The 21,189-nt window shown below is 32.2% G+C and overlaps 3 protein-coding genes across 3 annotated transcripts; 1 reads left to right on the plus strand and 2 right to left on the minus strand.

Moving 5' to 3' along the window:
- Nucleotides 1-204: 204 nt before the first annotated feature.
- LOC111287727 (formin-like protein 2) lies at nt 205-6,220 on the minus strand. The gene is made up of 4 exons (XM_022878398.2): nt 3,808-6,220; nt 3,428-3,627; nt 2,402-2,646; nt 205-1,462 (listed from the first exon to the last, which is right to left on the minus strand). Exons 1-4 carry the CDS (start codon nt 5,325-5,327, stop codon nt 650-652), a joined length of 2,778 nt encoding a protein of 925 aa, XP_022734133.2. The 5' UTR covers nt 5,328-6,220; the 3' UTR covers nt 205-649.
- Nucleotides 6,221-11,228: 5,008 nt separating this feature from the next.
- Nucleotides 11,229-15,198, plus strand: LOC111287245 (uncharacterized). Its single transcript, XM_022877636.2, has 5 exons — nt 11,229-11,533; nt 12,471-12,572; nt 13,357-13,498; nt 13,597-13,643; nt 14,873-15,198. The coding sequence occupies exons 1-5, from the start codon at nt 11,447-11,449 to the stop codon at nt 15,089-15,091; spliced, it is 597 nt and encodes a 198-aa protein (XP_022733371.1). The 5' UTR covers nt 11,229-11,446; the 3' UTR covers nt 15,092-15,198.
- Nucleotides 15,199-15,777: 579 nt separating this feature from the next.
- LOC111287244 (mitogen-activated protein kinase 2) lies at nt 15,778-20,634 on the minus strand. Its single transcript, XM_022877635.2, has 6 exons — nt 20,262-20,634; nt 20,042-20,171; nt 18,347-18,484; nt 16,858-17,190; nt 16,514-16,694; nt 15,778-16,211 (listed from the first exon to the last, which is right to left on the minus strand). The coding sequence occupies exons 1-6, from the start codon at nt 20,510-20,512 to the stop codon at nt 16,036-16,038; spliced, it is 1,209 nt and encodes a 402-aa protein (XP_022733370.1). The 5' UTR covers nt 20,513-20,634; the 3' UTR covers nt 15,778-16,035.
- Nucleotides 20,635-21,189: the final 555 nt, after the last annotated feature.

Raw genomic sequence — 21,189 nt, forward strand, 5'->3', positions numbered from 1 at the left:
AAGTCACTGACTATGTCCTCCTTTGGACAAGGGGCCATGTGCTATGACCAATCTTTGCCCTCTCTCCCTAATAAAAGAATGCCAGATCAAACCTCTCAGCCACAAGAAGTAACTTGTTATCTCTTTCAATAATTGATGGACAAAGACCTCACATTTGATTGTCCCCAATACTCACCACAACTTGTTTCTAATTCTAGTACAAAAAGAAATTAGGCAGGCACGTGTTAAAACACAACAGTTAACAGATCTATCATTCTACTTACAATCATTGAACATAAATTTCAGTTTCAGAGTCACTAATTTATTTACAAGATAGATCCAACTTTTATAGATATACTACTTTATTACCTCCCAATATAATTTCCTCCTGTATATTACACATAGCAAAACAACTTCCAAAATCCTGTAAGTAAATATATTGAAGTACAAATTTAGCTAACCAAAAAGAGATTACATTATATAAATATATATATATATATATGTATGTATGCATGTTGAGACCTACCCACAAGCATCTTTGCCATGACTGCTGCATTCTTGAATGGGACCTGGTTAGATAGATATAAGATTCATGGATCAGGATCTATGATGAGGATGATGAGATTTAACCCCAAATATGCAGATGGGGGACATTAATCAGGAACTATAATCAGGATGATGAGCTTTCATCGTCGGAGGAACCATAATGCTGCCTTATGTTGAGTCTGGGAAAAACTGGTTGATGGGCAGGATTTGGCAATGGACGTGCCAAACTGTATATTGTTCTCTCATTGACCTTTGCAACTTCCTTGCACACTTGATCGAGAATAGAAAGGAAATCCCTTACAACCATAAAAATCCTGAATGGATGAGCTTCTTCCTCGGCTGAGTTCCCATGGAAATATTCTGTTATCTCCTTCACCATAGAGAGAGCAACTGTGTCTTGGGCTTGGATCCTTACAATCTCTTCCTCCGCCTTTTTCAGGAACTCAGTCATTGACATACAGAACTTGTAGGTACTGTCCTTCAGCGCAATTTCTTCATTTGATTTTATAGCTTCTCTTACTTTAGAAATACCAGTAGCAAGTTTTGCAACTTCAATACTAAGAACATCTGAATCCATAGTAGCAGCCTTCTTCACGTTGGTGAGCTCCCCACTAAGACCAGAAACAACTTGCAGGCCGAGCTTCCTGAATTCAACATCATCCTGAAAATCAGATCGCTGAATTTTCTCAGCTTTCAGATTCTCTTTAGAACCAGAAAGGCAAGAACCTTCAGCTCTGATGATTTCCTGCACAACAAAATGCAAAAGCGTGGTTTTCCCATCAGTGCCCTTTACATCAACAAGCTTTAAGAGTGTATCAAGCTTGAATGCATGTGCATCGCCATGATTGGTGCCAACATTCATACGGTTTCCAGTTTTGAGCACTGCCTCCAAAAGCTTCAAAAACATTCTGCTGTTTCGCAACTCTCCACAAGCAGCCTGCAGAGGAGAAATAAGTTGCCGCAATTAGAAAATTACCACCCAAGAGTAATTTGAAACATCAAAATCCTTCATTTCAAATGGATGCAAGACCAAAATATCAAGAGTAATGGTTATGAAAAGGACATCATGCTCATGAATACATATGCACACAGCTTTATCAAAAGCATAATGGTGAAAATAGTGTATGGTTGCCCCCAAAATGTTATTGACTAAATGTAGCCTTCATCTCTATGGAGCTTGATTACCATAAGCATTTTCACTTGATTACCAAGATGTTATTGACAAAATGTTATCACGCCAACTGTCATTGGATGCAGAATTACGACCATTGAATTAAATCCAAGCTTATGGTTTTGAACATCAATTAGCTGGAATACCATAAACTCACTAGCTGCTTTGTATGAAGAGTTTAACGCAATTGAACTAAACCCAAGCTCACAATTAGGAAGATTACTAGGCCAATGATGAATAAAGCACAACTGTTATCCTCTTAGATGGTAGGCAAGCTTCTTATGCAGGAATATAGGTCTAAATAATTGACTCTCAGTTGGATCTACGAAGCAGATAAAGACATAAAATATGATAGATTAATCAGACACTTTGAAGCTCCCCATAAGTTTCTTGTAATAGTAAATCTGATCCCTTAAAAATAAAGAAAAAAAAAAAGAAGCAATAATCAAGAGAAACAACAGAGAACTGTCCCTATCTTACTTGTTGACTTTTAACTTGCAATAAGCTACTGCAACTGAGTTGCTACAGTCCTAACAAAGCGTGTTTTATGTTGAAAAAGTTTTAATTATGGTCCAAGAAAAAAAATAAAAAAGGTATCAATGATGAAGAAGAATCGATAGATATAAGATTCATAACAGATATCTGAGTGGTTGCCCAATAAACCAGAAGCACACAAGTACACACAGATTGGAAATTAAGACCTACCTCTAAAGTTTCAAAAGACCTTTTCAGGTACTCAATTTCAGAGTCAAAATTAGCAATGTACAGCATAGCATCAACCCTCTTGAAGGCGAAAGGTATGTCAAGAACTGCCTTGAGGAATTTCTCGGCAGGACCTAGCTTAAAAGGTGATTCATCTTTGAACTCCTTCAGCTTACACTCTTCTTCTTTGGTTGGAGCCATTTTTAATAAGCTTTCCAGGAGTTCTGTCCCAAGTGTGTCTGAATTGCCTGTTTGCAGAGAAATTAAAGCAGTTTAGAGATATAATAAACGTGAGGAAGGAGAGGATGACAAGAAGAAATACAGTTGGTTGTCCTATCACGTAAAACTTTTTACAGCTATAGTTTGAAAGGCAATAAAGTGTACAATTTTGTTCTTGAAATAGCATTTCTAAACTGGAGATATAATCGCAACCATTTCAGCAAAACCTATAAAGCAATAATAAACAGCACCAAATAAACAGTTATGTTCTCCGAGGCACTGCCATCCTAAAACCATACGTTTAGCCCTCCTGAAAATGTATAGACAAATGGACAATTGATAGTAAATAGGTGACACCTTAGAAACCTGTTTCAACTCTCAACTGAACAGATTTTCTTGTAGTCTCAACTTTCAAGAACAGAATTATATATTGCTTATACAAATGCTACATGAGGTATGGTATTGGATGAGAAATGAGATTCCCTCCGTTGGGAAAGGCTTTTAATTCACCACCATCAAGGTCACAGCATAGCTTCCAAAAAAGTAAATATGAATTATTGCGGTTTGTCTTGGTCTTATTTTATGATTGGTTGGTTTGAATATTGAACTCAATATTTTATGGTTGTGGCACAACAAAATCATTTCAAGCCTGGAGTTCCGATGCATTAGAATTGTTTTTCTCAAGTATAGTCCTCTAAAGTCTGTTCCTCCTACTACAGGACCATCGCTTGTCAAAGAAAAAATTAATTTCTCCTTTATGCTCTATCTTTTATTGATTCATTGTACTTGCCATGCATGTGAAATGATTACCTTCCACAAGTGCTTCACAGACTTCATCAATGGTGACATTTAGTGCCCTCAATAAAATTGCAATGTTCTGAGATTTCTTTGGTTCAAGCACGCGATTTTCCTGATTCACAGAGGACAGAATCTGCCTGCGACCATTATCTTTCGTGACCAAATTTGAATTATTCACCACAAACAGTGACTCAATCATTTCCTCATTCAATCTGAAGCACCATTATGGCATTCTACATGTTACCAAACACTCCAAAAGCAATAATTGTAGAAATAAAGTAATTCAACACCAAAAGAAGAAGAAAAGTTTAAGCAAACTAGATGTACTACTATTAAGAGTTAATACAACACTAATTCAATAAACGAGTAAAAGAGGGCTGTGAGTATCTTACTGAAAAGAGCTTGCTTTTATCCGATCCCATACCATGGCCCGATCCGAACTCGCTTTAACCTTATCCCAATGCAAAGGCTTCAATTTCGGTTTCGGGGTCTCTTCACTCCCATGTAAGCCCTCATTCTTCTTCAACTGCTCATTCACTACCAAATTCTGCAACACTATTGGCCTAGAAGGCGCAACAAAAACCGGAGGCCTCCCTGAATTAGTCTCAGGATCAGACTTCACTGCCACAGGAGCCTCCCAGAAACGCGATGGAGGGAGCGGAGGAGGTGGTGGTGGCAGCTTCTTAACCACAATCCTTGATGGAGACTTCTTGTTCTGCCCCGAAACACTTCTATCCGGCGAATCCCGTTCTGACGACGATGAAGATAATCTTGTAGATGAAGGTGAAGTTGGAGATGGGTTTTTTACTCTCACTGTATAGATGGGAACAACATTATCTGGAGACTTGGATCTCAGAGTCAAAGGACTTGAGTTCAAGAATGAATTTGTAGGTGAACAAGAGTTGGAACAAGGGTAAGAAGCGGTTCTTGAGTTGAAGCTTCTACTAACAAAGTTCTCACCCGGGAACTCCCTCCTCGAACTTGATCCCATTCTTGCTGGTGGTGGACTCTCTCTTCTACCTGATGACCCTTTGGTTGAAAAAAACTCCTCTTCTTCATCTTCAACATTGTTTTCAAAGCCACCTATTTGCCTATTTTGGAGAAACTGCTCTCCACTTTGAAAAGTTTGGACTTTTGGCAATGGTGGCAATGGTCTCAGCTCTGGAGAGCCAAGCTTTTGATAAGGAGAAGATGAAGCTTCCAGTTTGATACCTCCATTGCTAGAAAGGGTTGTTTTTTCTGGGTCTACTCTAGAGTTTACAAGGGTGCCTAGGTAAAGAAACTCCGAGCTGCGGTTGGTTGAGACATAGCGTGGCGGTTGTTGCGGTGGTGTTGGAGGAGGTGGCTTCTGGGAGACATCTGAAGGGGAAACGTTGGGAGGGAATAAGCGGAGGGAGTCCGAACGGGAAGCTTTGTCGTTGGAGGAGGTGTTTTGGTGGTTACGATGGCGGACGAAAAGGGCGAGGGCGGCGAGAGAGAGGATGACGGCAGCAGCGAGGAGAGAGGAGGAGAGGGAGATGAGGAGGTGGCGGTGGTGGGAGGAGTGGGAGGGAGAGTGGGGAACGAGCAGGGAGGAGATGTTGGCGGGAAAAGTTGGGAGCGTGGAGGGTGAAGGAGGAGGGGGTGGAGGGGAAGGAAAGGAAGGAAAGAAAGGATTTTGAGAGGTGTAAGTGGGAGTTGTGGAGAATGGATACTTGGGTTGTTGTTGTTGTTGTTCATCGTGATGAGGTTGGGGTTGTGGGGAAGGAAATGGGGAAGAGGATGAAGGAGAGTATGTTGGTGGAAGAGATGTTTGAGGGAACAAAGGTTGGTGGAGGAGGTGGCGGTGGTAGTGGATGGAAGTGGCGGTTGTGATGGCGGAGAGAAGGAGGAGAAGGACACGACGTAGGTAGCTCATGGTGGCTGTTAGCATTATTATTGTTTTTGAACTTGAAACCACACACAAACACACTCTCTTGACTGTTTTTTGACTAAGAAAAGGGTCAGAGGGAGAGACAAAGACAGCCAGCCAGACAGAGAGAAGAGTGTTTAACTTTCTTTGATGATTACTTTGAACAGAGAAAGAACATGAAAGAGGAGAACTTGCTTTCTTGCTATAATATACAGTGGACCAAACAGGCAACAGAAGAAGAAAGGAAGGGAACAGTAAGAGCAAAGGGAACGGTAGTTCAGACTGTTCAAAACACTTTCATTTTTCACCTCTGAACTTTGAACAAAACCCAATCTTCCATTGCAAAACATGGTAACAGTAAACATAAATGTTTCAAAAGCTGTCTAAAAAACTTACCATGGACGAGGTGGAATGATCATTCCAGCCACCCAGGTGTGAAAAAAGACTCAATAGGTGAGAAAACAAAGGCAAGAAACTTTCTTGTACAAGATACACAAAAAGAAGAAGAAGATAAAAAATGTTCTGACAGACAGACAGACAGATATTGTTCGTTATTGGCATTTGCATCAACTTTTTTTCCTGTGTTGGGATTCTTGCAATTTTATACAACTTTCTTTCTGGGCCTGGTTAAAGATGAGCTGGTTACACTTACACTGTGATCCTGTATACTGTGATGAGGAGGTGAAAGGGAATCCACCACCAGCAATGACGTTAAAAAGTATATATAGTCATTTTTCGTGGGTGCAACTGGATATTGTAATTTGAGAGCGGTTGAAGACAGCAAGAGACATACTATTCCATGTTTTTGTCCTAAGAAAATCAAAGGTTTAATCGAATTTAAACTTTGTTTTGGACATTTTGAAGTTCTGTTTTTCCTAGGATGAGAAAACAAATTTAAAAATTTAAAAATCTATTCGAAATTATTGTGTTTAGTATGATTGAAATCGATTTTTTTTATTGATTCAAATATTAAATATATATATTAAATTTAAATTAAATTTTAAATTAAAAAATAATAAATAATAAAATCAAATTGAATTTAATTATATATATTTTAGTGTTTATATATTTTTTTAAAATTTTTATAAAATAATAATAATTTTATATTAAATTTTATTTAAATATATTAAAATAATATATAAAAATTAAAAAATGACAGATCGATTCAAATCAATAAAATTTGATTCAATTCAATTTGATTCAAATTCGAATCATATTTAAATTTTTATAATATTATATAATATTTAAAAAAATCAAATTAAATTTAATTTGAATCGAATCAATTATCACTTTTATTATTTTTTATTGGAATATTATGATCTGAATTTTTATTTTCTTATTTATCTTTTTATAAAATTATATAATGAAATAAAAATTATAATCATAATCTAACAATCTCAATTTAATATTTTTGGATAAAGATTTTTATAGAAAAAAAATCAAGTGTACAATTCCCTGCGCAATAAAAAACGTTAAGGGTCCCTCAAATTGCGACAAAGATGCGACTGCCCTATGATTCCCAGATGGGTTTTTTTTTTTTTTTTTTTTTTTTTTTTTTTTAGTGCTTAGAACAGCTAGTAGTATGCAAATTTTCAATCATTCATATTTTTGCGGAATGTGGGAGGGATAATATTTGAACGGCCAAATTTATACAACCAACTGTGACCAACCAAAGTGAGTATAATTTGCCATGCATTAATTTATGATTGCATCTTAGTATTTTAGTAAAAAACTTATATAACTTTGGGAAGTTAAGTTTTGTTTTCCATCAAATATTTAAAAATATTATATAATTTCACAATTTTAAGATTAAAAAAATTACTATTTTTTCAATTTAAAAAATTAATTATCAAATATTATTTATTTAAACTTTTAAAATTTTATATTCGTGTTATGCACGGAATAACTATATCTATAATAATTTTTTTGTAATATAATATTATTTAAAATTTTAATATAATTACAATTTTAAAGAACAATTTAAAATTTATTTTCATAATTACAAAAATATTAATAATGGTTGATAAAAAACTTAAGTCACCTTAAATAATTTTTTATCATTATTTTATTTACAATTTAATAAATAACCTTGATTTGATTATTAAAAATAAAAGTATAAAAGTACAAAACAAAAAAGATGTGATATAAAATTTTTTCTCATTTTAAAATAATTTCATTCATAAAACCGAAAGATTACAAAACTTAAAAATCTTACCAAAAAGGGCTCCAATGCATTAATAGAAAAATAATTGTAACAACACCTAATAATACACAATTTAATTTCTCAAAAAAACAATACACACATCCTAACCTCCTTGGAGTCTACTATTAACAGGCATAAAATAATTTTGTTTTTTCTAAAGGTAAAGAATCAATAGTTTGCTACTTTGCTTTTCTAAGGGTATGGGCAAAATTAATAATTTCAATTTTACTTATAATAATTAAAAACTTTTCACTCCTTTTTAAGGTCATGAATTTGTGTTAAATATTTAAGATATATTTGCTCATTTAAATCTAATATCATATAAATTTTAAGGGAATATAAAAATAATTAATTAGGTAAAGTTATATGTTTAAAAAGTCAATATGAAAATAAAATTTGATATTAATTGTATGAATTTTTTTGTAATATTAATATATTAAATTTATAACTTAATTGTACGTATATTTCCTTAGAATAGGTGAAGAAGTTATATTAATATATATATATATATATTTGTCTTATATTATAAAGTAGTTAGAACTTACATTAAAACCAAACTATTAGCATTTTTATTTCAACATTATGTGTGTTTTTGTTATAAATTGGTGACACATAAATATGGTATCTTGAAATATCTATCTAAAAAGAAAATTGAATTAAGAATATCTATCTAAAACACATATATATATATATATATAAAAGAATATAGGAAATTGGGTATAAGAGTTTCAATTATAATTTTAGCATTTTTAAAATTTTAGGACTTGTTAAATGAAATAAATAATAAATTTCACAAAATAGAAGAATTTGTTCCATTTTTTTATAAGATTTTTAAAAATTACAAACTAAAAACCCTTAGATTACTTTAATGTTTCATTCATCGAGAATTTTATAAAATATTTTTTTTCATTTTCAATTGAGACAATTGATATTTAGTTAGGTCATAATCAATTATATCATATTAGGTTGATTTGACTTATAATACAATATTTGAAAATGCTTATGATTTGGCTTCCAATCAATGCATAGCCACCCAGCTTGATAGTATTCAAATTAATCAATCTTTTTTGGCATTTGATTGTAAAACCTCGCAAACCAATATAATTTTATCGACTAATCTCCTAAAATAAATGAAATTCATTAGGCCTATGCTAATTAATACTTCACAAAATAAAAATAATACTTTAGTAACATCACATTTAATATATATATATATTATCAAATATTCACCTTTAAATTATAAATTATAAATAAAATTATACTAAAATATATAGTTGATAAAATTGTTATTTTAAAAATAAAATCTAACAATTGCACAAACAAAAAAAATATGAGTAAAATCTCGATAAACTTACAAAAAAATAACAAGCAACACTACAAAATATTTTTTTTATAAGATAATAAAAATAAAATTGCAGTAAAATAAAGTTCGAGAATAGTCAAATTTAATTTGCTTAATATTTTTTTTAGAAGAACATTTGTATTTATATTATTAGTAAAAAATATTATCATAAATGCTTAATAAAAGACATTAAATTAATGAAATATTTCCTTCAAAATTACAATTTTTGAATTATTGCCTAATCTACTGTCTTTTTATAAAAAAGAAAACAACAAATTTCCTAATTTAATTACATCATTATTGTCAACTCATTAAAAGACTGACTTTTATTTCCTAATTTACTATATTGAATTTCATTTAATTTTTCATAAGTAATAAGAAAATATGAAAATATATTCATAAGTAATTAATTTTTTATTTAATTTCTTTTTTTTATCTGTATCATTGATTAAATTATTTGTAACTTATTTATATAAGGTAAAAATATTGAATACTTAAAATGTAATAAATGTAATTAATTTAGTGTTACTAATTATTTTATAAGTAATAAAAATATTACTATAAAAATAATAAAAATATTTTAAATAAATAAAATACATTTATCAGATAACATGGTGATCTTTAAACCCTTCCATATGCTAAAAATATAAACTATCTACGTTAAATTATTTCATTTTTTATCAAAGGCTTTGATTTTTATATATTTATATAAGATATAAGATAAAATTCTATTTTAGTATATTAATAATAATCAAAATTAATAATCAAAATTAATATTCAAAAGCAATTATCTTAATTAATAAAGAGAGAAATTCATTTTTTATTATTAACTCGAATTCAATTTTTGTCTTGAACATTTTAAAAATAAAATTTTAGATACATAAAAAAAATCTCAAAATAAGTAATTAGATTAAGAAATATCTCTTACAGGAAACATATAATCAGTTTATTTTACTAAACCTGAGAGAGGGAAAAGCATGTATAGTAGTAACATGAAAAGGAGGAGACTGAAAACAACTAGAGCTTAAGAAAATAACAAAACAAAATATTTTACTTGGATTTGGGTAAGGGCCGTGCCGTTACAAGTTATGACCTAAGCCCCTGCAATAATGCGAAGCATGGCGATGCTTGAGGATTCTAGTAGGAAGGAGTAATAATAAATCGGATGGGATTTAATTTAAATTTTTAAATAATATATAAAATTTTAAAATATAATTTGAATTCAAATTAATTTTCATTTAAATTTGAATTAAATTTTCATATGATGTAAGTAAAATTAAATCGAATTTTATTGATTTAGTTTAATTCAATTTAATAAAATTTTAAATTTAAATTTTTGTTTTTTAATAGTATTTTAATATAAAATTTAATATATTTAAATTGATTAAGTATAAAATAATTAATTTTATTTTATACAAATTTAAAAAATATATAAAAATTAATAAAAATATATAATTCAATTCATTTTTTTTTTATTTTTTTACTTTTTGATTCGAAATATAATATGACTTTAATTTACATATTTAAATTAAATCGAATAAGAAAAAAATCAATTTTGTCTTAGTTTTTTTTTTTATCTTACTCTTAATTGTAAGTTATTTAGAGATGTAATTGAATCAAATTGATATAGTGAGAAATTTGAGTTTGAGTTCAACATAAATTTCATGAGTTTAATCAAGTTTTAATTTTTAAATTTAAATTTTACTTGAGATAAAAATTAAATTACTCAGACCCACTTAATTAAACTTATTTATCAAATAAAAAATTCGATTCATATATTTAACTTCAAACTCGATTATTATATTCAAATTTAAACTTGAGATCGAATTGATAAATCTATATATTAAATTTAAATAATAAATTTTAATTAAAATAATTAAAATATAAAATTTTAATTAAGTTTACAATAAAAATTATTTAAATCAAATATTATAATATTTAAATTTGACTAATTCAATAAATTAACTACTTAAGTCTGAATTTAATATCCAACTCAAATAATTTTTATTTAATTCTCTCTTCATTTAATAGTGTTTCTAATATTATTTTTCATTTTGTAATATTGATAAATTATAATTTTTGATATTATATTAAAAACTAATATAAAACGTAAACAAATAAAAGTTACAATGGAAAAATAACAGAATGTTGAAACAATTCATAAAAAAAAAAAAAGAATATTCAATTTAAGAGGGAAAGAATAAACGAAAATGATAATTAAAAAATATAAAAAAAAAATTTGTCCCTATGGGCGACGGGCCTATATGTACAGCTTGTCATATGATATGACCTCACAATACTCTTTTTTTATTATTTCCTTCCATTTTATTTTTGTTTTTTTTTTCGAATAAATAATTTATTTCCCTAATAACTATTTAGCTTTGAAAAAAAAAAAAAAAACCTTGAGATTCCCCTTCCTCTCCCTCCTTTCTCCCAAATCTCTCTCTTTGCTGATTGCAAGTCCCTATATTCTCTCTTCATTTAATATGGGTTTTCTCCCCTTAATGTCTTAAACAACAGAAAAGAAAAAAATTTCTATTTTTCCTTGTTTCTTTTGAGTTTTCTGGGGTTTCTGTAATCTGGGTATTTCTGAAAATGGGGAAAAACCAAGCCTATAAGGCTATGCAAAGAGCCAGGCTTGGCTCTACCTCTGCAGGTCCTGAAGAGATCGATGATGGCATGGTTTGTACCCTTCCATATTCAAACAAAGTTTATTTCTTTTACATTTTTCCTTTATGGGTTTCTTTTAATTTATGTTAAAGTATTGTTTTGTATTATTACTTGTAGTTTTTTTTTTTTTTTTTCATTTGGGTACTTTCTGTTTGTTGATTTATTTCATTTTATTGATAGATGTGTTTCTTGGTGCTTCCAAAGTTTACATTTTTTTGGGTCTTTTAAATTCTTGTTGACTTATTTTGTATCAACTTATTAGTCATAATTTCTTGATAGGTAAAATTTCAAAGTAGTTGATTCAGTGTTGAAAGTTAGAAGTGCTTTAAAGAAACATTAATGTGAATCTATATCTAATTGGTCTGAGAATCATTGTGGTTAAGTCAAGAGTTTGATATGGTGGTGTAGATTGGTTATAATTTAAAAATGAATTCCTGTAAAGCATGAATGCATCCTGGTTCTGATGTTCAATAACATTCAAAGACTGACTCAAATTAATTCTTCAAGCAGGGTGTGATAGCGTAGAGATATGATAATAAAAGAATATATTATTTGGTTTTGTATCTGTCTAATCTTGATTTGATGATGAGTCGTTCTATAATGGGAGTGTATGGTTTTGAATTCATTAGTATTTTTTCTTATTTCTAGGTTACAGATCAATAAATGTTATGCTTCTTATAAAATCATTCTAATTGCTACGAACTTGTTTTTGATCTACACCTATTAAGTCCTATTGTTGCTTGATAGCTATTTTGTTTGCTAACTTGAGATTGTTGGATGAAGGACTTCAGAACATTGGCTGCAATTTGATTTTTGATGAAAATGTTTGCCCTCTTCTGTTTTTATATTTTCCAATGAGGTTGTAGACTTTTATTGGATTATCCAATGTGCTAGTTGCCTTCTGGATAATTTTTGTTTTCCAGAGCTTTTCTGATGAGGACAATCGCAGGTGGATGGTTCTTTTCATTCACCAGAGTGGCATGCTGCTCGTTTGGCCAGCCTTAAAACATCTCATACGGTTACATGGGAAGAGTTTAAAAAGAAACAAAAGGTAAGCTAGAGCAATATTTGCCCTTTGTTTCTCTCATATTAACTTGTTGTAAAAGTTGCTAAAGTATTTACAAATCGCTTTTTAATTGTATGAAGATGCATACCGAATGAATTATGTGTTTCTGTTATTAGACAAGCATATCAAATGTATATGTTGGAAAAATCATTCAGAACTGATTTGATTCCATTTTTTTTTTTTTTATGTATTAACATACATTGCCTACTTAGTGATTCCAGTGACTAAATCTCTGAAAAATGATCCCCAAAAGATACCTACTTTCTCCTTAATTATGAGTTGTATGTAATGATGTTATTAATGTCTGTACAGAAAGAGAAAAAACTATATTAGCAGTTTATAAATTTGGCTATTTGTGCATTCAAGAAGCTTTCTTCTTTGCTTTTAAGTCTTTGCGAGTGAGTTAGTTGACCAAAATAATGTCCAAGTAAGCATTATTAGTCAATCACAACCATGCCTTAATGATACTAGTTCAAACATCACTAACTGAGCTGCATTGGACTCAGATTCGACAACTAAACACTAAGAAATTAAATCAAGAGCACAGATGAGGCACTATTTTGTACAGGTATCCCTTAAATTTGAAGGAGGAGTTTCTGTGTTGAACTTATTTGTTCATTTGCTAAATGTGGTGAGCATAGGGGTAATGTCTGTACTAATCTGGTAGTTAAATTGCATTGCTAGACTAGCAGTCTATTGGATTGTTATAAACAGCATGACTTGTAAGTTGGGGTGTAATATCACTTTGTGTATTTTGTTGATATGCTAGGAAGATGCGTTGAGAAAGGGGGAATTAGAAGCAGATACAGATCGACTGATGAGAGAGTATAGAGCTCAGCTAGACGCTGAAAGGGCACGCAAGCTTGCACATGGTAGAAACCACTCCAGCAGTAAATCTAGCCATAAAAAGGGTATGTGTAAAAGGCCTTAAAGTTGCGAGTCTTTTCATGCTTGTTTTATGGTTACTATCTATATTTCTTGCTCTCTAAGGGTGTTGAATTCATTGCAGATCGAAAAGACAAAGATGCAAAGAAATGCAGCAGCAGAAAGAGAAAGGTACTTGTAGCTTCTAACTACTTTATGGTTCAAATTTTATGTTTTAATTGCATATGAATTGAAAAGGGTCATGAAGTTGAGATTTTGATTTTAATGTGCAATTTATTTTTAGTTTTTTTCTCCTGCTATTCGTTACAAGATTAGAAGCACCATTGAAGCTCTGCGTCTATATTAATCACCTGTCACAAGGGAAGCTCTATATTCTACAAGGAAATCCCAATAAAAATTGTCTATGTTTGAGATAGGACTATATTTTCTGAACCCTGGTTGTGAAAGTTTAATGCAACAACTTGGGAAGTGGTTGTCGTGTTTTGAAGTTTAAAGACATAATGTGTAAAGGAGACTCATGGTGGCTAAATGTGGTGCTACTTGGTATTGAGTTTATTGCAGAAGTGTCAGATAGTTGGATGAGTTTGCTTATTATGTAACTAATGAGGTTATTGATTGTGGGGATGAGTGTGCTTATTATTTCATTTCCAGACCAGTCTATTACTGAGACAAAAAGATTCTTTGATTTCTGGCTACTTGTGCGGAGCAGGCAATAATAAAGGAATGGCATATGATTTATGAGAAAGCCACTCTGGGTTGGGAATTGGACAGTATCCAAGCAGAGGGTCTCTTATGCTGGAGAGTGGAGACAAGCGGGGAAATAAGTTGTTGAGTTCTTATTTGAAGTGTTTTAGATGAAATTAGGAAAGACAGCCTTGGAGTGTGTGATGGATCCTCTAAGCATGGAAGGCGGCAGCATTTCAAGGTGAAAATTTAGTGGAGCAAAAAAATTACTGTTATACATCAAAAGCTGAAGAAATTTGTGCAGTCTTCTTATGATTTCTGATTACGAGGCTTTCTGTTTTTGGTAAGTTAGGCTGGGAAAGGCTAGGTAAAGTTTGGACATATTTAGAAGTCAGCACAGTAGGGCACTGGTGGCTAGTATGGTTTTATGGACTCTTCTCTTTGATGGTGCATATGGGAGGGGAGGATCCAATAAATACTTGATTGAATCTTTTATCTGGTATGGTAAGAACATTATTTATGTGGCTTGTGTTTTGGTGAATATTTCTTGTCTTTATTGGACAGTTTTTATGTCTTGGAAATCAGATATTTAGCTGTAATAGTAAATGGTACAGAAGCATGGTATGAAGCAAAACCCAAATTGTATTATCCCCCCCTATTATTATTGTCATGAAAATGTGAACTGAATCACACTCATTAAACCTTGACTTATGCAGCGTTCAAGACGGAGGTCTTCTGACTCTAGCTCCTCCAGTTCATCCTCGGAATCTCCAAGCAGTGATGATGAAGGGAGAGACTCAAGAAGATCGAAGTCCAAGTCTAAGAGAGATAAGAAAAAGAAGCACAAATCAAGAAACAAGAACTCAAGCACTGACAATGAAGAAGCTGAAGGTCCTGTGCCACTTTCAAGATTTTTTGAGAATGTGAAGAGTTAATGGCATGAGAAAGATACTGTTTATGTACTTGATACAGACTCCCTGCAGTAGAAAATAATTTTTCTCCCATCCTTTCTGAATTAAGAGCTTGTGCCTTTGTTTTTCTACGTTAGTTGGCGTTTGATTTCTGCTTTCTGCATTTCATTAACTTTGATCAATCGTATGATATGGATTTGTTGAAACCTGTTAAATTTCTTCCACCAATCTCTCTTTCTAGCCCGATTGCACTAAAAAGCATTCAATGGTACTCCTGAAGTAGGCCTTTGGACTCATAATTATTACTGCTAACATACGACATGATATAATTGATCATCTGTAGAGTAGCCATTGACGAATTTAAGTGGTGAGAAACAGTGTTGCTTCATGTCAATTGTTGACTCCAGTTGTACCTGGCCGCTGGCCCATCTTAACATTATGGGCTTGTAGACAGGTGGTTTTAACGGGTCTTCTATTCCTTACTTGTCAACAGCATCCAAGTATCAGCATCACACTCAACCAAGATTCTACAAGCATGATCGACAACATGATATCATGTAACTGAGTCAATGTTACATGCATGCCAAGTATATCTTCACTTCTGACACATAATAGATCGCCAGTAATGGAAAAACATTTAAAGAGGTCGACCCGAAAAGCTGAAACTTTGATTGAGTCCTGCCTTTACAAAGAAAGAAGGGAGGAGGCTGTACGACGAAAGGAGCTACACTCGATTATGAATGTCTTGGAGATTCAACAGATAGAACAACAAAAGAAAACAAGACAGCCCGTACAAACACCAATACAACTGTTATTGTTTCCTGCATTCTGCCCATAATTGAATATCTCAGTTCAAGAACCATCCTGTTCTGGATGGAACATATATACACGAAGAAATAAATTACCAAAACATAAAGCATTTTAACCACACTGATCAAAACCACGATATATAAATGGCAGATGGGTCATCACGGCTGCATATATTGCGGGTTGAATGCAAGTGCCTCCTGGTATATCAGCTCCTTCATCTGCTCCTCGGTTAATGCATGCTGCTCAAAGTCAAAGTTAAAGGGGGTCATGCAGTCAGGCTCATCACTTATGTCATGCAGTGACGTTAGGTAGGGATGAGCAAGTGCAGCCTCAACTGCAACAAACAGGAAGTAGTATACATGAGTTCCAGCTCAGAATAAAAAATGATAAAAACTGAAGAGACTGCAAGGCCGAATCAGCAAGAGAAAGACTACAACAACTATCCTAAATGTGACCATTTTGCATGCGCTGGCAAACTTTTGCCAGAAATTGTGAAAAAGTGTAACACAAACTGAATAATAAATGATGTGCCGCATAACAACAAGCACATGCATGAGAGAGAGAGAGAGAGAGAGAGAGAGAGAGAGAGAGAGAGAGAGAGAGAGAGAAACACCTATTCTTTTGCAACAAACTCACCGGTAATCCTTAGTCTGGGATCAAATGTCAACATCTTTTCAACAAGATCAATAGCTAAAGGGTGGACATTTGGAAACTTTTCAGTGAAAGATTGTCTGCGATAAATAGGAAGTTGTTGAATGTATCTCCTAGCATTGTCATTCAAAATCTCCAACTCAGCCTCTGATGGGGTACCAATCAGCTGCAAAGCAAAAGAGTTCATTATTCATGGTGCAATATTACAGGAATTTTTTAGTTTACCATATTTTTCCCTAAAATGCTCCTGGCACCCCATTTAGCAACTTATTTGTTTGTATTTAGACAATTTCATATTGGTCGGAGGATAAGATCTAAGAAGAATTAACCTCCATAAGCAACCGCAGCTGATGCACATGATCTCTACCAGGAAATAATGGCTTCCGATCCATTAATTCCATAAAAATGCAACCAACTGACCATACATCAATGGCAGCAGTATAATCTGAAGAGTGTAGCAACAGTTCTGGTGGACGGTACCATCTTGTAACAACATATTCTGTCATAAAATCACTTTCAGAGGTAACACGAGCCAGTCCAAAATCACATATTTTCAAGTCACAATTAGCATTTAGGAGGAGGTTGCTAGGTTTTAAGTCCCTGTGCAGAACATTTGCAGAGTGTATATACTTCAGCCCCCGTAAGATTTGATAGAGGAAATACTGCAAAGCACAAAGAAACGTGGTTAACTATAGTGTGCTCAAGTGGTAACACTTAAAACATGGGCGCTTTAATTAACTTAATACTGTTTGGCTGTTGCTTTTGTTACTTGGTTTTTCCTTCCAGAAGCAAAAGGCAAAAAACACGTTTGGGAACAAAAGCAAACAATATTCTTGTCAAATTTTAAACTGAAAATGTGATTTAAAAATAAAAGAAAGAAAAAATTTTCTTGTATATAGAACAACTGTGTTTAGAAATGGTGTTGCTTTTTTAGTCATTTGTTAATTTTTAATCAATTACCAATTGCTTCTACTTTGATAGTTTCCTATCTAGAACAAAAATCTTGATAGTATTTAAATTACTTGAACTATGCATGTGTGAACAAATAAAACTTTCATTTAAATGAGAAGAAGTTTAAGGGTTACCTTATTTTTTACAATTATGTTTTCTTTTGAATTATATGAATCAACTCAACCCTAGGAATGAAGCCTTGGGACCTTAAACTTGAAATCTAAGAAAATCAAGGGAGAAGGCTTTGATGTCTGTCTTTTTTGCTTATTATTTGAATTTCAGGAATCATTCAGATCTAACATCAACCCTGAACCATTTCCTTTGAAGTTGGACCCTAGCAAAACCATCTATGCAAGCATAAAGTAACCCACATCAATTGGCCCTAAAAATAACCTTTAAATCAAGGTCATTGTTCATGGGTACCAGGCACTTACACTTACAAAACTTTGAACTTCTCAATCCAATATTAATGCTATAGCATATTACTTAAGAAACCTTATTTTCCACAAGTTTACTCTTTTTTCCCTCTAATAAGCATAGATGTTTGCTTTCAAACCCTAAATTGCATGCCGGCCCAATGAAGCAACAATTTTTTGACAATTAGAGGCTTGAGGAACAATAGGTAGCTCTCTAAAAGCCTAGGAAATTTCTCTATGCCATATTTGTCAAGTGAAATTTTACCAATTCAATGAAGTACGAAGGAAGAAGAAAATCCCTATACAGGGCTAAAGCTTTGCTTGAAGGGAGCAAAATTAAGAATCTAAATTAACATGGTCAACTGGAAATAGCTGTAACATAAAAACTTTAACTAGTAACTTAAGGAATATGAGTCAATCATAAATTGCATCCACATGTCTATATTCCAACCTGACAATGCTCTTCAGATAAAGCTTGATTAGAACGGATTATCTGATGCAGGTCAGTGTCCATCAGCTCATATGCAATATAAACATCATTAAAGCATTCCCTCTGGGGTGGTGGAATTATATCCCTGATTGCAACTACCTGCATGAAAGGTGCAAATGAGACTAACTCACAATGATAACAAATAAGATACTATTCTTCCTAGATCTCTCTCACTTTCTATATTTGTGTGCATTCACAATGAAAGAAAAAAGAATTGGCACAAAGAAAGAACATGATATAACCAAACAATTTCAAGGTTTACATGGTAAGCTAAGGTTTAAATAAAAATCACCAGCGATAGCATTAACAAACACAAATCTGACAAAAAATTTCATTGACCTGAACAACCAAACAACCAAATTCAGCCCAGACAAGTCGTTATATAGATATTATTTATATTTAATAATCAGATTAGTGCAGCCACTGTTAGATAGAACAACACTGTTTTAAAACTTAGAAGTACAATTTTAGCTGAGGGATTTGAGGCTTTTTATTAGTAAATATGATCCAACATTCAGATCTAAAAAGGAAAAAGAAGCACTGCTGGGGTTACTTAGAAAAGATTTTACTTTTTGTTCTTCACTTAGGGAAGGTTCCTGAATGCTGTATGACAGCAAAAACTAATACTTACCATAACAATCCTCCTATTCAATCATTAACAATATAGAATGAGGAACGTGGTAAAATGGACGACACTGATGAATTAGATAAGCGACTTTCATATGAAAAAATACCTGAGCATAGCTCATAACTAAACATCAAGACGTTATTAACTGTAACCCTGTTAGATTTTCACCTTAAGTTTTATTTAAATGATTGGTGAGTGAATACTCATATGTTGCCCCGACTTTTTTTTTCCCTGAAGCACCTATGTCAACTACCTATTTCGGACACATATCCAACATCCCAAAATAAAATGGAAATAGGGTTCTGATTTTTCACTCAAGTACCTATGTCAGACACATCCAACACCCCAAATTGGAAATGGAAATGGGTTATGGCCTTTCTGAATATCAGAAAAAGAAAAAAAACTGAAAAAATTGAATGCACCCATGTCAAGACACTCACTCCAAAGGGTATAATCGAGTCAAGCCGAGTTGATATAGTGAGAAGCTTGAGCTTGAGTTCAACTTGAAATTTGTTGCCCGAAGCTCAGTTGATCTCAATTAAGTTTTAAATTTCAAGCGCGAGCTCAACTCGAGATAAAAGTTGAGTTACTTAAGCTTGCTTGATTAAGCTTGTTTATCAAATAAAAAAATAGCTTGATTTCCATACTCGACTTTAAGCTTGATTATTTGTATTTGAATTCAAACTCAAATTCATATAGATATATATATATATATATATAAGGTTAAAATAATAATTTTAAATTAAAATAATAAAAAATATATTAAAATATTAAAATTCGATTAAGCTCGTCAGTTACTAAGTAAGAAGCCCGAACTTGGCTCGTTGAAGCTCAACTCGACAATGATCGAGCCGCACGAATAGCTTGCAGTAGTGATCTCAGTCCCAAGTCCGAGTAACAAAGCCATTGACAACATTAGAACAACAAAACAGAAAATAAAACCAAACACAGAAAAAAATCACTAACAAATGGATTGAAGTGAAAGCAAGTAAAAAAAACCCAAAAAAAAAAAAAATCCACTCACTGACGTTTTCATGATCCATGTGACGAAGCAGCTTGATCTCACGAAGAGTTCTCTTCGCATCAATCTTGTTATCAAATGCATTCGCTATCTTCTTTAATGCCACGTATTCATTTGTCTCAGAGTTCAATGCAGAACTAACCCAAATAATCGAAAAAAATTCATAATTCAATAATAAACAAAAATCAATTTAAATAGATAATCAAAAGAAGAAGAAGAAGAGTTACCAAACGATGCCATAGGCGCCTTTACCGATGGGCATAATAGGGGGTTTATATTTAGCAGTGACCTCAAAAATGTTCCCAAATATATTATACTGAATAAACCTGCCGCCATGGCTGAGAGTGGCCGGAATATTTTCCATCCCGGCGGCCATTTGCGGCGGCTGTTTCTGGTGGTGTTGTGGGTCGGGTTGCTGCGACTGAGCTGCCTCCGCCATCTCCGTATCCGCCGCCTGAGGGGGTCCTCCGCCTTCCATTTTTGCTGAAATATAGAAAACAAATTAGGGTTGGAAGTTATTTTATTCGTCACTGGAAAAAAAATTTTTTTTGCGTGAAATTTATTTTCTGCAGATGAGTAACTGGTGTTGGCTGGCAATTATCAAAAAAGGAAAACTGGGGCTGGCGTGTTTTATCCTTATCTTTTTTTTTTTTTAACAACTTTTCTTGTTTTCTGTTTATTTTTCTTTTAAAAAAAAATTACTTTTTCCCATAGTGGGAAATTTTTTTTTTGGGAATTTTGAATGAATGGTAATTATAGTAAGATTTTTATTTTTTTTACTAGAAGTAGCTATTCCGTTCGTTATAATAGAGTGAAATATTTTTCTGTCAAAATTTATTATTATTTAATATATTTATAATTATTTTAATATATAATTTAATAAAAATATTATAATAATTTTCATATAAAATACAAAACATTATCTTTCTATAAATAATTATAAAAACATTTTCGTAATTATAATTAAAAGTATTATAATAATTTTGTTAATTATGATAAAAAATATTTTCATAATTATAATAAAAAATATTATAATAATTTTGATCAATTAAAATAAAAGGAATATTTTCATAATTATAATAAAAAATAGCATAACAATTTTCATTAATTATTAATAACTTTGGCTTATTTATTAGTTGAATTTTATTAAGAGGT

The sequence above is a fragment of the Durio zibethinus genome, chromosome 4 (assembly GCF_047325235.1).
Source record: "Durio zibethinus cultivar Kanyao isolate XHJ-2024 chromosome 4, ASM4732523v1, whole genome shotgun sequence".
NCBI classification, from domain to species: Eukaryota; Viridiplantae; Streptophyta; class Magnoliopsida; order Malvales; family Malvaceae; genus Durio; species Durio zibethinus.

Coding starts and splice junctions, on each gene's coding strand:
- LOC111287245 (XM_022877636.2), top strand. CDS start 11,447: ATGGGGAAAAACCAAGCCTATAAGGCTATGCAAAGAGCCAGGCTTGGC. Junction 13,499..13,596: donor TAAATCTAGCCATAAAAAGG/GTATGTGTAAAA, acceptor AATTCATTGCAG/ATCGAAAAGACAAAGATGCA. Junction 13,644..14,872: donor GCAGCAGCAGAAAGAGAAAG/GTACTTGTAGCT, acceptor TGACTTATGCAG/CGTTCAAGACGGAGGTCTTC.
- LOC111287727 (XM_022878398.2), bottom strand. CDS start 5,327: ATGCTAACAGCCACCATGAGCTACCTACGTCGTGTCCTTCTCCTCCTT. Junction 2,647..3,427: donor CTGTGAAGCACTTGTGGAAG/GTAATCATTTCA, acceptor CTCTGCAAACAG/GCAATTCAGACACACTTGGG. Junction 1,463..2,401: donor GGTCTTTTGAAACTTTAGAG/GTAGGTCTTAAT, acceptor TCTCCTCTGCAG/GCTGCTTGTGGAGAGTTGCG.
- LOC111287244 (XM_022877635.2), bottom strand. CDS start 20,512: ATGGAAGGCGGAGGACCCCCTCAGGCGGCGGATACGGAGATGGCGGAG. Junction 17,191..18,346: donor TATCTGAAGAGCATTGTCAG/GTTGGAATATAG, acceptor TGTGCTTTGCAG/TATTTCCTCTATCAAATCTT. Junction 16,212..16,513: donor TCCCAGACTAAGGATTACCG/GTGAGTTTGTTG, acceptor TGTTTGTTGCAG/TTGAGGCTGCACTTGCTCAT.